The 15,881-nt window shown below is 36.4% G+C and overlaps 1 protein-coding gene across 2 annotated transcripts; it reads right to left on the reverse strand.

Annotated features, from left to right (window-relative positions):
- Nucleotides 1–1,613: 1,613 nt before the first annotated feature.
- Nucleotides 1,614–15,540, reverse strand: LOC109054436 (serine/threonine-protein phosphatase 4 regulatory subunit 1-like). 2 transcript variants are annotated; one of them, XM_042726493.1, is made up of 20 exons: nucleotides 15,314–15,540; nucleotides 14,475–14,519; nucleotides 13,777–13,906; nucleotides 13,147–13,253; nucleotides 12,921–13,063; nucleotides 11,935–12,081; nucleotides 11,560–11,667; nucleotides 10,268–10,333; nucleotides 9,906–10,064; nucleotides 9,535–9,659; nucleotides 8,425–8,906; nucleotides 8,127–8,344; nucleotides 7,585–7,668; nucleotides 7,120–7,305; nucleotides 6,759–6,878; nucleotides 5,176–5,276; nucleotides 3,663–3,783; nucleotides 3,346–3,480; nucleotides 2,846–2,987; nucleotides 1,614–2,179 (listed from the first exon to the last, which is right to left on the reverse strand). In XM_042726493.1, the coding sequence occupies exons 1-20, from the start codon at nucleotides 15,318–15,320 to the stop codon at nucleotides 2,034–2,036; spliced, it is 2,772 nt and encodes a 923-aa protein (XP_042582427.1). In that variant the 5' UTR covers nucleotides 15,321–15,540; the 3' UTR covers nucleotides 1,614–2,033. The 2 variants fall into 2 exon arrangements, with proteins under 2 accessions (XP_042582427.1, XP_042582426.1); XM_042726492.1 differs by having other exon boundaries at nucleotides 6,717–6,878.
- Nucleotides 15,541–15,881: the final 341 nt, after the last annotated feature.

A 15,881-nucleotide genomic window follows, 5' to 3' on the forward strand; every position in this document is an offset into this window, starting at 1 on the left:
TCTAACAAAATATATATCTACTTTCAACATGGTCCAAATTGGGGGGAGAAACAAAGGACAAACAGCCACACAGAGATGCATGCAGACACACATGGGAACACAAGGAAAACAACTTCTCCCGTTATACAATTCCAAACCAAATCTTGCCACAGGAAAATAAAAAGACTGGCCTCGACTCCTGTAGATATCATCAATAAAATCATATTATCAATCTGACCACAGGCTGTATTTCAGAGCTAAACTAAACCTATTTTCTTTAAACAATTCCATATACACAATCCATAAACATATTCCATATACACATCTGTGAGAATAAATGCACCGGATCCGAGCACCACTTGAGTTTGGTCAAGAAAGTTGCCTTATTTAAAAAATCTGAACCACTGATTTATCATGATTCCCCCGGTCCAACAGATTTATTTATTAATTATTATATATACCGTATAAAACAAGGACCAGCAATTTTCTATTCATTGAACCATTAATAGTAAAGTGCTCTTGGCAAAGCTGCCCTTACATGCTGATGTGTGTCCAGTCCTCCTAATTTAAATATATTAACTATAAAAACAGGCATACTGATAACCAATCAGCAGCTAGACGCGAGTTAACTGATGCCAAGAGCAGCACAACCATGCTTTAGAAAAACGGATGGTCCATCATATCAGCTTTAAACACATTATAGCTTATTTAGTTTAAAGCAAATTTGGGTTGTGGTGTGCTTTGATTAACTGGTGAAAATCCGACTAAACGCAAAGTGTCAGAAGTGCGGGGTTTCCCACAGACAACCAGACAGTGCCCTCTGCAGGTCAGGCCCTCTTAGCTCTGAATTAACCAATCAAGATATCATTCATGTTTTAACGTTAATTTCATCAGACTAGTCTGACGATTTTCGATCTAAATGTCATCTAGTGGCTGTAAAGTTTGCTTGAAAAGCAACTTCTGACAACTCTCTAAAATACTGGCCCCTATTATTTATAAAACGGTGAGGAATAAAACCGCTCTCCACCAATCAGGGAAGACGAGGAGGTTACGTACAACTGGATCACACTCAAAACACACAGAAAAAAAAAAAAAACGTACATTAAAATGTCAAAGCAAATTCTTGTGAGCTACAAAAGGTTTGAGCAAAAAGACAGGGAGGTCTTCGGCTCCTGAGCTGCAAAAATTCGCTCATTTGCTGTTTCTAAACACTGTTTCCCACAACAATCTGGGTGGATCCTGAGGGCCAGTTAAACAGGAGGTTGGTAAATGCAGCAAAAGTTCTGCAGCATCACTTGGGCTCAGCTCTACAGCATTTTGCGGCATTGCAGCTTTAAAAAAAAAATCTGAATATCAGGTCTCCCTGAGTTAGTAGCACTTCAATGTGTCAGTCTGCTTATGTCTTCTTAGTCTTTTTTTGTTTTAAGAAATCCACAAGAAAAGGAAATGGAGAAGAAGTAGCTTTGGAGGGGCAGCTGGTAGCATCTGAACGGTCTGATGAAGAGGAAGATGCGTCTTGTGTCCCCAAATACTTTCTGCTGCCACAAAGGTGCAAAAATAAATCTTACACAAAAAATAAAAGAGATAAGATTGTTCTTCGTTTTAAAAAATTTTTTTTTTTTTTTTTTTGGTTAAAAAAATGATACCTGTGTAAGGGAGAAGTTGAGTGGCGCTCGAGTTTGTAATTGTCATTTGTAATTGCTTGACAAGGCAATCTCACACTTTAATCATCTAAATGGTGAAAACCACTGTGGAAGATTAATTTGCAAGGCTGTATTAGTCGTATTACCATAAATACGCATACATTTGCATTTTAAGGATCCAATTTTAGATTTAGCTAGCTACATATCAGTAGAAACATTTACAAATGAGGCCGTTTTGTGTATACATGCACAATATATGCATGCAATGTCAAATGTGGAGCGTATCAGGAGAGGATAAGGATATATTGTGTGTGTGAAGGTCTTTGTCAGTAGTTCCTATTTGTAAACACTTGAATCTGTTTAGTGTTGTTCCTGCTGGTGCTTGTTCATGTGTGCGGACAGTACATGGTGCTAAATTAACGCTGCTGTGTCCATGACGTCTCTGTTGGGATCCAGTGTGGCGAAGAACCGCACATCCCTGTCCTTGTCCATCCTTAGCTCAGACAGAGCCTCTTCCAGCTCATCCGAGTAAGCGCTGCCTGGGTCCTTGAAGTATGCTGAAATCAGAGCACACACATAGGTGATTAGAAACAGTGACGCATACACTAAATACTTATTTAGAAAAACATTTTCTTTTTTGTGCTACTTATAGTGACAGTTCGTTTAAAGTTAAGTTAAATGGTCACTGGCCTGCATTAAAGTTAAAACTAAAGAACTACAAATAAACTTCAAATAAAAATCTCTTTTTAAAATAAATAAAAGACAAATATAAAACAATATGCTAAGAATATAAAATACAAAAACAACTTCAAATAAAGTTCAAATAAAATAATCTCTTTTTAAAATAAATAAATAAATACATACATTAAAAATAGAAAACAATATGCTAAAATATATAATAAAAATACAAAAACTGAAATAGAAGAAACAACGACAAAAACAAAACTAAAAATAAAAAAGTATAATAAAAAAAAAACATTATGCAATAAATCAAAACACACAAAAAAGTGCAACTACACTTGAAAACTTGCACTTTGGAAATTCTAGAAAGCATTTCACTGGACAAAAATAAGTATACATCCTGTGTAGGATATTACTTGTAAATATTTTAGTCCATTAATGTAAGCCGTTGGAGGGCCTAATGAAGGAGTGGATGCATACATAACATCCTGTAATGCAGGCATCTTCTAACTTGTCTTTATAATGTTTAGAGTGTGTCTTACGTTTTTCCAACACGCTCTGCCGTAACGCCTTGGCCACCAGCACACGTACATTGGGTACAGGATCTGATGAGAGGCTGAGCAGACTGGGTAGAAGGTGCTGTGCAAACTGCTCCATGGGCATACAGTCCTCCTCCACAATGGCCTACGTGGAAACATAAGAAATGAATGAATCACTCTCACACATTGTTAGATATAACATGACAGATTTAACATCCAAGAGCCCTCAGTGTCGGACTTTGGTTCTCTTTTGAAAAAAACAAAACAAAATGCTGCATATTGCACAAAAAACAAATGTGTTTCAACTTGACTGGTTAAAGTTATTTGGACAGCAGTTTACTACTCTTATATCATCTATTTCAGAATTATTAATCCCACAGTGTCTCAGGAAAAAAACTATAGTACTACTCTATGCAAAATAATTATTGAAACAAATCATGAGAGAAGTGACTGTAAATCCTGGATAACACTGTAAAAAGTTGTTGTATTTTTATGAATTTTACCTGGCAAATGAATGCAAATGCCTGACGTCCGACCCATTTGGGACAGTGGCAGAATCTCATAATGAGCTCATTAATGAAATTCAGACCTAGATCATGAGCTTCACAGGCATACAACTTCTGCAGGATCTCCACCACCTACACACATTCACAAGACAAAACCTGTCACTAAATGCAGCTGTGGATGGTAATACTAGGTGTAAACAGCCTATGAGCCAAGGTTAAAACAGTCAGAACACGAACTCAAATAATACAGCTAGTGAAAGGCATTGTAATGCTGTTGCTATTTTTGACAACAAGCTGAAGGCCACATGACTCACCAGTTTATAGGAGATCCACCGCACTTCTGACACTTTGTCAGAGCAAAGGTTAAGGGCGATCTGTCTGAGGTAGTTATACACATCGCTGTGGCTGTACAACTCAATGATCAGGATGAGCTGCCTAAATACACAGACACATGCCACAAGAGTGAGATCACACATGAGAGCTACAAAAGCTACAGTGGTGTGAAAAATTGCTGGCCCCCTTCCTGATTTCTTATTTTTTTTGCATGTTTGTCACACTTTAATGTTTCAGATCATCAAACAAATTTAAATATTAGTAAAAGATAACAAGTGAACACAACATGCAGTTTTTAAATGAAGGTTTTTATTATTAAGGGAAAACACAATCCAAAACTACATGGCCCTGTGTGAAGAAGTGTTTGCCCCCTAAACCTAATAACTGGTTGGACCACCCTTAGCAGCAACAACTGCAATCAAGCGTTTGCGATAACTTGCAATGAGTCTGTTACAGCGCTGTGGAGGAATTCAGGTCCACTTATCTATGCAGAATTGTTGTAATTCAGCCACATTGGAGGGTTTTCGAGCATGAACCGCCTTTTTAAGGTCATGCCACAGCATCTCAATAGGGTTCAGGTCAGGACTTTGACTAGGCCACTCCAAAGTCTTCATTTTGTTTTCTTCAGCCATTCAGAGGTGGACTTGCTGGTGTGTTTTGGATCATTGTCCTGCTGCAGAACCTAAGTTCGCTTCAGCTTGAGGTCACGAACAGATGGCCGGACATTCTCCTTCAGGATTTTTTGGTAAACTGCAGAATTCATGGTTCTATTTATCACAGCAAGTCTTCCAGGTCCTGAAGCAGCAAAACAGCCCCAGACCACCACACTAAGTGAGGCCTGCAGTTCTTTGGATGTTGTTGTGGGGTCTCTTGTGACCTCTTGGATGAGTCGTCGCTGTGCTCTTGGGGTAATTTTGGTCGGCCGGCCACTCCTGGGAAGGTTCTCCACTGTTCCATGTTTTTGTCATTTGTGAATAATGGCTCTCACTGTGGTTTGCTGGAGTCCCAAAGCTTTAGAAATGGCTTTATAACCTTCTCCAGACTGATAGATCTCAATTACTTTCTTTCTCATTTGTTTCTGAATTTCTTTGGATCTCGGCATGATGTCTAGCTTTTGAGGATCTTTTAGTCTACTTCACTTTGTCAGGCAGGTCCTAGTTAAGAGATTTCTTGATTGTGAACAGGTGTGGCAGTAATCAGATCTGGGTGTGGCTAGAGAAATTGAACTCAGGTGTGATAAACCACAGTTTTAACAGGGGGGAAAACACTTCTTCACACAGGGCCATGTAGTTTTGGATTTTGTTTTCCCTTAATAATAAAAACTGCATGTTGTGTTTACTTGTGTTATCTTTGAGTAATATTTAAATTTGTTTGATGATCTGAAACATTAAAGTGTGACAAACATGCAAAAAAAATAAGAATTCAGGAAGGGGGCCAACACTTTTTCACACCACTGTACATTGTCAATAAAGCATGTAACAAAGTAGCACATACTCAGCTAGCTCATAGCGGAATCTCCAATTTCGGCTGTTGTCCGTCACCATGAACTCCTGCAGCTGATACAGATACTCCCGACGCTTATCGGCATGAAGAAGCTACAAAAGACGACACAGAAAGATCTGTTAGAGCCATTGTTGTTGAGGCCATTGTTAACTAAAATAAAAGTAATAAATATAGTTTTCTGTAATTGAAATAGAAATGAAATATAAATATTAGATGAAATGAGAAATGTTGCATCAGCAGATAACTGAAATAAATAAGATGAAAGTGCTAAAATTACTAAAACTGAAATAAAAGATATATAGAATTATTAAAAAAGAAAAATGAATAAAAATGACAAAAGCACATAAAATTACTGAAAGCTGCAGTCAGCATGTTTTGCCTCTTTGTCGCCATCTCTGTTTGAAAACCTGCAATTGCAGCTGTTTGTGGAATCATCTTCCTTGCGTGGGTTGTGTGGATGAATCTAATGTTTTGAGGTGTATGTGTGTGTGGCAGTCAGTCACTGCACTAGTGTGGATATTTACTGTACTTTGCAATCACAGATTCTAGCCTATGTTTTGGAATATATAACCCAAATAAGAATTTTCACCATTTATTGTCATCTGAACAAGTAACAAGTCTGCCACGTTTGTGCTGACCAACTGAGAAATAAAGCATTACAATAAATCGCGCTACAATTGTGATTAAATCTAACGATCGGTTAGCTCATATCACATCAAACCATGAAAATTATTATTATTATTATACTTTATTCTCAAATTATTAATGTTAACATCAGCATTGCCTATAGTGTGTATTAGCATGTATATTTAAATTTCTGTACAGTCTAATCTCTAATTGTCATACCATTTGATTTTCATATTAAGAAATTCTTTAAACCCAAAAAGCAAATTATGCTCCCTTCGAACTGGTTGTCTTTAAAATAAAAATCTTGTGTAATTCCAGTCTATCTGTAATCAGAAGCACATTTAAAAATGGAATATAATTTAATTCATTCACATGCGTTTCATAAACACAAAGTCCATTTTTGGATTACAATCCGCCATCAAAACTATATATTTATTTATCCCAGCTGCTGTGAGAAAAGGCTATAAACGAACCGCCACCTGTAGGATCCTCACATGCGATAGCCTAGTAGCCAGGACAACTTCTTTATCCTTACAGACGGGGCGTAATGACACGACAGCATCCTTGAATTTCCCGTGAAAACCTACCCGTACCACTCAAATTAGAAAACATTATTATAAGCTAACTGTTGTGAATCGGGCTAAAGTAAGGCGATGGTATTGAACACTGGCTGATTATGTACTTTCTCACAAATTGATTTCGGATCATTTTTAACAAAAAAAGTTACGGACTGCAGCTTTAAACTAAAATGAAAATGAAAAAAATATATATATATAACCTGTCTGAAATTATGATTCTTAAATGACAAAGTATTTTTTTCAGTATAGGCAATTTATTTTCAAAGCTCTTGGTATAAAATGCTCATATATTCTTTCTTCCAAAATAAGGAAATTTCATATTTTCACCTTCAAGAAATCATACAGGTGTTTGAGGACTCCTATCCGCACCTCATCGAGATCTTTGAGGAAGCCGTTAAATATGGGCACCAGGTCAGCTGCAGTCAGCTGATCTCCCAAAATCACTGCCAACTCGTGGATAGAGAACGCCAGCGTCCGCCGCACCTTCCACTGTAACACATTCAATAGTATTTCATTTAACAACTAGTGAAGCTATCTATTCCTCATTTTTTTTTAATATTTACAAAATAAAGACAAACAATAACAATCTATAATAATACGGTACAGTTAAAATATTGTTTAATTAACATTTATAAAGTAAAGTGTTACAGTACTGTACTAACATTTGACAGAGTTTTATTAAACCTTTCCAACAAATAACATCAGCATATAGATTGAGAGGACGTTTTACCTGTACGTCTGTAGCGAGGGTCTCATATGTGTTTTTGAGGCAGTGCCAGTTCTGTCTGCCCAGCGTTAGGGCGACACCTGGCAAGCTGAATGCACAGTGTTTGGCGATCTCAGTGTCTACGGTCTGAGCTCGAGCTGGGTCAGTCATGGACAGATACTGATCCAGCAACTGCTGTGGAATTACATTCTGAGACGACAGAAAGAATGATTGTTAGGAAACATCATAGATTTAATAAACTAGAAATAGTCTGTTATTTATAAGACATTTAATTTGCTTTTGTCATAAATAATTCATTAATGACTGCAAATGAACAGTTGGTACAATAACAGCTAAAGGTCTGTGGTTTGTACAACTACCTCAATATCAAGGCCAGTGGAAAACTAGCAGATTTTTATGTTGAGACATGCAAGAATTTTTTTAATTCTGCTTTATAAGTCATTGTACACATCCAGAGCAGTACATTACCTGAAATTTAGAATTCTCATCTTCACACATTTTAGCTGTGTCTGAATCTTTGTCCTCCTCCACATTTTCTATAAGGTCTGACTCCTGTGTGCACACACACAACTGCATATATAATGAACTCTCTACTGTACTGTGCCAGCACTTCCTTATTATGACATTTGCATAAACAGATTTACATAAAAATGCAGATGCAGAGTTGCAAAAGCATGTCAAATAATGGCACCAGTTTAAAAAAAACATTTAAATTATTCTCATTGTATTATTGTTATGAATTCGCATTAATTGCCACACTACATAGAATATTTTTCCACAATAATGTAGATTCTTCATTTAGGGGCTTTTCTTAAATACTTCTATGGAATTAATTTGATTAAATATCTATTAATAACAACAATCAAAATAATAATCAAAATATTATATAAATACATTGTAAGCATTATTACATTAATTCAATTTTATACTTCAAACATTAAAACATGTAAGAATAGTTAAATTGGTGAAATCACTTTTATAGTTTAGTAACTATAAAATCATCCTCTCACCTCACGGCTGTGTTCAGAGTCGTCTAGCAGCTCTGGTGAACTGGAAGGTAAATCTGAGATCTGTGCATCTGTCAGTGAGAGTTCACTCATGGCACTGAGCTCATCAGATGTCGGGGAGCCTGTGGAACCGTTACTCTCTGACACAGACTCATCTGCATCTTCTGTCTGACTCTCTAGTTGGGCAGCTTTCAGCGCAGCGGACAACACATTCACTTGAGCTGCGAGTGGAAAGCACACAGGGAAATAAATAACTATGTCCTTATGTGGAAAAGGTCAAAAGAACTCTTTTTGCAATCACCTTGCACATCAGGATCATCCAGGTGAGGCTGAAGACAGTCCAAAACCTTCTGGATCTGAGAGCTGGTGGCTGGGCCTTGTGAATCTAGACTTGGCACGTCTTCTTTCCCCTCACCTTCCGTCTCCCTCATGGTCTCATCTCGTTTCTCGATCACCTCATCTTTTTTCTCTTCTTGTAAGAGTTCCAGCTCTTGGGTGATGTCAGGTAGTGAGGCTCTCCAGAAGTTGAAGGAATTGAACATCGTGCACTCGTCCGTCTGCTGGTGAGACAAAGGGGCTGAGCGTTCAGGGTGGCCCAGGCTGGTGCCATCTTCTTTGGGCTGGGTAGAGGAATTGCCTTCTGGAGGATGTGATGGTGGACCCGTCAGAACTGGAGTGGATTGTAGCTGCTCTGAATGGGGCTGAATGAGACTGTCTGGAGAACCACCAATGGAGGCATTGCGGCTGTTACTGGAGATGCTGGTGGTCACTTCCTGTCCGTGGCTACAAAGACAAAATTATCTCAAAAATCTAACATTTCAAAAATCTATTCAATATAAAGTTCAATATCTACTGTTCAAACATTTACGGTCTCCAAGATTTCTTAATGTTTTTGAATTTTTTTTTTTTACATTCACCAAGGCTGCATTTTGTGATGAAAAATACAGTGTATAAAAATACAATGAAATATTATATTTTTAATTTTAATATTTTATAAAATGTAACTTATTCCTGTGATGGCAAAGCTGAATTATCAGCATCATTACTCCAGCCTCTAATGTGACAAAAAACTACAAATTTTCAGGATTCTCTACTATTTGATGATCAAAAAAAACTAACCATCAATCTAACAACAACTTAACAATTATCAATTTTCAGGATTCTCTTTTATTTGAGGGGGGGAAAAAACGAACCTTTTTTTTTCTAACAAATGCAAACTTTTATTGTCACTTTTGATCAATTTAATCCCTCCTTGCTGAATAAAAGCATGAATTTCTTTATATAAAAAAAGCCTAATTATACAAGGTTTCCAATAAAGATTGACACCTGACTATAACAACTAATCAATTACAAACACATGTATTTTTTTCCATACAAACCCGGTCACAGTAAAGAAACCATGTGCATTTACCTCTCTGAGCAGATCTTCTGTATCTCACGGAGGGTTCCATCCTCACAGAAATGCAATCCTGTGATTGAAGGGTTGGCAAACGTGGAGATGAAACGACCTAGAGACTGGAACGCAGCCTGGCGTACCTGAAAAGGAAAAGAATATAAGCAGATGTTCCACGCCCTTTAAAAATTGATTTAATTTGATATGTAAAGAGATTTCCTAAAACAGGTAAGAAAAACAAAGACAGAAATCTCACTGCTCCAAAATCCTACATTCACTTACTCAACATCAAATGATGACGTTCACTTTCAGAAAGGACAAATTACTGTACATGCTGAGTCACAGCATGTTAGAACACAGTGTTAGTGTGTGTGTTTCTTTGCTCTTACCCAGCGTGACTGATCACTAATGAGGTTGATGAACAAGGGGGACAATTTAGTACGCCGCACCTCCGGAGAAGTGCAGTTTGAAACAACCATGAAGCACTCGGCACAGGCTTTCCGAATACCCCACAGACTGTCTGAGCACAGGTCGAAAAACTTCAGCATCTGAGGTGAGGACAAAGAGAGAGTGCTGGTTAACACATTTGCATGTTGTGTAAACCAAAATCTGCACAAAGACTCAAACAGACTTTATAAGATGAAAAGTGTTTTCTGGGTCCAGCACTCAGATATAATTAAATGCATTCATTCTGGCTGTGACTGTAGTATTGTTCTAAACACAAGCACAAGAGGAACGCTGCAAGTCTCACCAGAAGTTTCTCTGTGGCTTCCTGGCCAACAATAGAACAGAACTCGCCAAAGTTTGCAGCACAAACCTGACGGTAAGAAAAAAAAACAAAGTGTAATAGAAGGTTTAGACATTTGCAATGAGGTCAAATTCAGTCTTTTGTTATGTTGTAAAAAGAGGCCTGTTGCAACTCAAGCAACATTGCCTCTTGCCAACCCAACACGAGTTGCAAAAGTAGATTAACATTCTTCACAACTTCTTTTACACAGTATACGCCCAAGTTTTATTACTGCAGTCGCAAACATGTGCATGTACCAGACACAACTTCACTGTGTCAAGGCTTCTTGTTTTTGGAAGCCAATTCTATCCACTGTGTTTTTTAGATTGTTATTTATTTGTCTCATGATACTGATATAATATAATATAATATAATAATACACAGAATTGGTATTTCCATACTTTGGTAATAAGGGAAATATATACTACCGTTCAAAAGTTTGGGTCAGCAAATTAAAATGATTTCTGAAGGATCAGCATATTGGAATGATTTCTGAAGAATCATGTGACAGCGAGGACTGCTGAAAATTCAGCTTTGCAATCGCAGGAATAAATGTATTCAAATAGAAATATGCTTTTTTAAAACATTAATAAATTTGACCAACCACAAGCTTTTGAACAGTAGTTCATATTTTAATGTCATTGTATTAGGAAAAAATGAACAAATGTGACCCTGGACCGTAAAACCAGTCATACATCGCTGGGTATATTTGTAGCAATAGCCAACAATACAGTGTATCTATACAGTTGTGTTTTTTTTTTTTTTATGCCAAAAATCATTAGGATGTTAAGTAAAGATCGTGTTCCATATATATATTTTGTAAATTTCCGATAATAAATATATCAAAACTTAATTTTTGATTAGTAATATGCATTGCTAAGGACTTCATATGGACAACTTTAAAGGCAATTTTCTCAACATTTAGATTTTTTTGTAGCCTCAGATTCCAGATTTTCAAATAGTTGCATCTCGGCCAAATATTGTCCTATCCTAACAAACCATACAGTACATCTATAGCCGGACAAATTGACCTTTATGACTGGTTTTGTGGTCCAGGGTCACAAATGTCACCTGCAAATAAATTCTAAAGTAACTTCCCTTTTTTAGCCATTTTTGGTGATTATTATTGTATGTATAGCATTTGAATTTCACACACAATGCAGTTCATCACATCAACTATGAACATGTTCCACAAAGACATGTTCCAAAAACCAGTTCTAAGCTCTTCCACAATTTATGAAACAGAGTATCGTTACCTTGCGGACTTGAAATAGTTTGACATCACTGCAGAGTTCACAAAAGCGCAGCAATAAAAGGTGTTCCACCGTGTCTTTAGACAACATGGTCACCAGCTTGCACATGATCTGCAACAAAACATTATTCACCATCAACACAGAGATAAAAACATGAAAGTTCAACACAACCCACAAAACAATTAACACAGTAACACAGTATCATGCAGACAGTACACAGATAAGCATTCCGTCATAGATGAAATGAAGTTATGACAGGAAATATAACAAGTTGTTATCTTTTCAGTCCTATGACAGCTGATGGCTTATATATTTTTACGATGAGAATTTTCCACTTCCAGTAATCAGCAGCGCATTCTCTTAAACACAAAGACTCACCGCAACTGCTTCGATCTTGTAGTCATCGTCACTGCTGGGTTCAGTGAGCTCCAGAAGCACAGGGCAGACCTTTCCCTCCATATCTGTCTTACTCATCAGACCCTGTTCAAGTAGCACTAGCAGAGCAGCCTGGCTCGTCTTTCGCACCTACAGAAAAAAGCACGGACAAAATTGACTCGGTGGGTTGTCTGAACGGCTAAATTATTAGTTGGTGTTTAAGAAACCCTGAATTAGGCTTCAGGATCAATACAACACCTAGTACTGATCATATGCATTTCTTAAGTATAAATGTACGCCAAACATGGAAGTGACATATTTAACAAACCAACAGACTAAACAACAAATACTATACAAAATGATCATAGTCTTCACTGAAAAACAGAAGCCTAATGATTATGCATAATAATGGCACCATTACTCAAGCAATCTGATAACTGTTGTGAAACTTACTGTGACTATTACAAAAGAGCTTTTTAGATGGCGCTGTGAGTATTACAGAAGAAACGATAAAACGGTATGAATTTAGAGATGCAATAGTAAAAGAAAAGGTAAGGCAAGTTTAAAAATGTACCCCTAAGCAGTTCCAATAAAAATACTGAATCTTATTTTCTCTTTCTTTCTCTCTCTAATTAAATAATATATTTCTAATTAGAATTAAATAATCAAAATTTTAAATATACTTGAAATCCTTTCAAATGTTAAAAAATAAATATATATTAAAAAAAACAAAAATAAACATTTAAGCAAAAAAAAAAAAAAAGCATACATTTATATATATAAACACATTTATATATATATATATATATATATATATATATATTTTTTTTTTTTTTTTTTTTTTCTGTTATTCATTTATTTACTAGTGCTAGTAGGTTATTGGCTGACTAGTTTAACCCCTTTAAACTCATCCCTACTCAAAAATATTTGTCATTACCCATTGAGATAAACGATTCAAAGAACAGGCAGTTTTTCAAAGTATAACTCACCTGGTTATTAGGGTCTGTGAGATACCGGACCACAATGGGTACCAGATACCGTGAGAAGGCTTCGGGGAAATTGGGCCGATTTTCATGAAGGAACATGGCAATGTTTGGTATCTGTTCCATCAGCTCTACTCGCACTGTCGGTTCTGTAACATCACATTACATTCACAATATTACATACTGTTTAGCCATTCTGAACAAGTCAAATACAGTCAAAAGTCATACAAACCTCCATCCTCAGACATTCTGGCAACTGTTTCCATGACGCTGATAAAGTCATTTTCATTATCACTGAACTCCCGGAGCACATCCAGCAATCCACGAGCCACAATTTGCCTGAAAATAAACATCAAACACATCAAGCACACCGTAACAGTCCACATCACATGGGCATATACAATTTAGATGCACAAAACTATTTGAAAAAACATAAAAAATGAAAAGTAAAAAAAGACAATTTTTTAACACAATTTTTCCAGATTAATGTTTATAATGTTTCCCAGCCAAAATATCAGAAATCACCCAAGAAGCGTTCAGTCTAAGCCAAGTTCTTCTACAATGACAAGTTTGGCTCCTTACTAAGTATTTCAGGTCCAACATCATATCAGGTTCGCTTTAAGCCCTTAAACTTTTAAAATTATATATATAATGTTCCACCATTGTGCCATAATATTGTGCCATATTTTCTGTATCAAAAGTGATAGGTACAAGATGGACATATAAAATCTTATACTACTCCTAAGAAAACACTGAGTATTGCATTTCAGAAAAAAAAAAAATAAACAGCCAGAAATCCATCTCACATAACATGTCTGATAGTTACTCGTTTATACTGCAGACCACACGCTTAACATCTCACCTGTTGAAGACGTTTTCACTGAAAGCATATTTCTCCAGCCGGCCCAGAGGGGTGAGATTATCCTGGCCTGCATCCAGGAATGCTGTTATCCGAATCCCATCACACTCTGAACCATAGTCATCGAATCCAACTGCAAGACAGATTCATACGGACAGTTAATGACGGAGTATAAATTAATGTTGAGTTTGCTAGTACAGCCAGGTGGCATCAAATGTGAGATCTTTTAAATTCATACCAGGAATCTTATTAAAAGATGAAGAGAAATTCAGAGTGACAGAGTAGAGGGGATTTGTTTAATGAGAAATTATTTACTTTACAGCAAGAACAGTTAAAGAGATTCCATGCAACATACATGCAAACCACTTCTGCCAGCAAACATCACACTGACTTTAACTACATAATGTAAAAATAATGGGGAAATTCTTAAAAGCATGGTCAGGTACATATTAAACTTTACATAAAAAGAAAATTGCATATTTGAGATCCATTAATATATTTTTGCTGCGAGAATATCTTGATAATTAAGCTCTTTTTTATTTAAAATATGATTTTTTTTGTCAATTTTCTTACAGTACACTTACACTTATATACACATACACACACATGCATGACTTGGACATGTTCTTGAGAGGTTTTATAAGTCACAATGATGGAGATATATTGATTTGTAAAGTTGCTGAAGTGTTCTGTATACTCACAGTCATCTAAATCATCATGACCATCTTCAAAATACAAAGACAGACCTGAGGAAACATAAACCATAAACTGAAGATCAAACACCGACAAGTGTCTAGACTCTAGTAAATAAGCTGACAGGTTAAAGCCATGCTGCTGTGACTCACAACCTACTAGTAAGCTACCTTACTAGACAGCATTTTTGGTCTTTTCATTGCGAGAACGTTGAGTGCAAGTGCTGCTTAGGTAGACTGCTCACTAGGTTTTGACACACAGCCTTGGCATGTATCGCAGTGTTAGCTTTTATCTCACGTATATGTCAACTCAGGTTTGCCTACATCACATAACCTGCTTACTAGGCGAAGATGTCCGTTAAACAGCTTTCATATCGTAGTGTGCAATAACATACAAATAGTTCTTGAGTTATGACAATTTAGAAATACATTTTAAAAGGTGACCAGTTAACGGAGCGTGTTATCCGGAATCGACCCCGTTCAGGTTAGCTAACAAACTGACAGGCAAGCTCTTGTCAGCTCAGCTATGTTATCTTCATTATTTACTTAAATTTACTATATCATTTCCATCCTAAAGTGTTTAATACAACATAAATGACCTTGTTGGCCCAAAGTAGTTCTTTATCACAGTACTTTTATAATATCCCAGTCTGTCCGGCTAGCTCCACAACTCGCAACTAGTGTTAATCCACTTAAAAATTCACCAGGCTCATGACCTTTCGTCTAAAATACATCAGAAAAATTGAAAAGGCATTAAGCGTCATGAAAGTCGGCAGTGTAACGGAGCCGATTCTCTTTAAACCGCCTCATAAAGCTTTAAATAAATGTACTAAAGCACGTTACGTTACCTGCCATCTTGATTTACAGCGGGGCTGTCACTCCACTTCCTCAAAAGATTTCCTGCTCTTATTTCAATCCAGGCATCTATATGAATATCAAATACTTAAAAAAAAAAACATAAACTCATCGAAACAAAAAACTTTTACGCGTGGAAATGTCGCAAATATTCGTTTCTCTCAACCGAACGCTCGATGAGAAAAAAATAAGACAATGTCGATCACGTGACTAGCCTAGCGACGTTCGATTCGTGAATGAGTTGTTTATGTAGAGTCGGATCATTTCAGTGAATCAATAGATCCGGTTCACAAAACTGGACTGAATGATTCTTTCACGAAAAGCCACGCTTAGAACTTAGTGTTGTTTAATGTAAATGCAAATTAAACCAGTTTTTATGAGCTGAATCAGGATTGAGACTTTTTTAAAATTATTATTATTTCCATTATTCTATTATTATCATACAATTTGTATAAAATTAATCATATTACTCATGTATTTAAAAAAATGCATTCTTTGCATTATAATATAAATTATTTGAGGGGTAAATTTTCTTAATTTGTATTATTCATATATTCACCT

Source organism: Cyprinus carpio, chromosome B6 (genome assembly GCF_018340385.1).
Source record: "Cyprinus carpio isolate SPL01 chromosome B6, ASM1834038v1, whole genome shotgun sequence".
NCBI lineage: Eukaryota > Metazoa > Chordata > Actinopteri > Cypriniformes > Cyprinidae > Cyprinus > Cyprinus carpio.

What these genes read in the sequence shown, in the direction of transcription:
- LOC109054436 (XM_042726492.1), bottom strand. An exon ending in CCCTCGCTACAGACGTACAG is followed by an intron (nt 6,879 to 7,119) that starts GTAAAACGTCCT and finishes AATGTGTTACAG; the next exon opens with TGGAAGGTGCGGCGGACGCT. An exon ending in ACCTGTATGATTTCTTGAAG is followed by an intron (nt 5,277 to 6,716) that starts GTGAAAATATGA and finishes CGTCTTTTGTAG; the next exon opens with CTTCTTCATGCCGATAAGCG.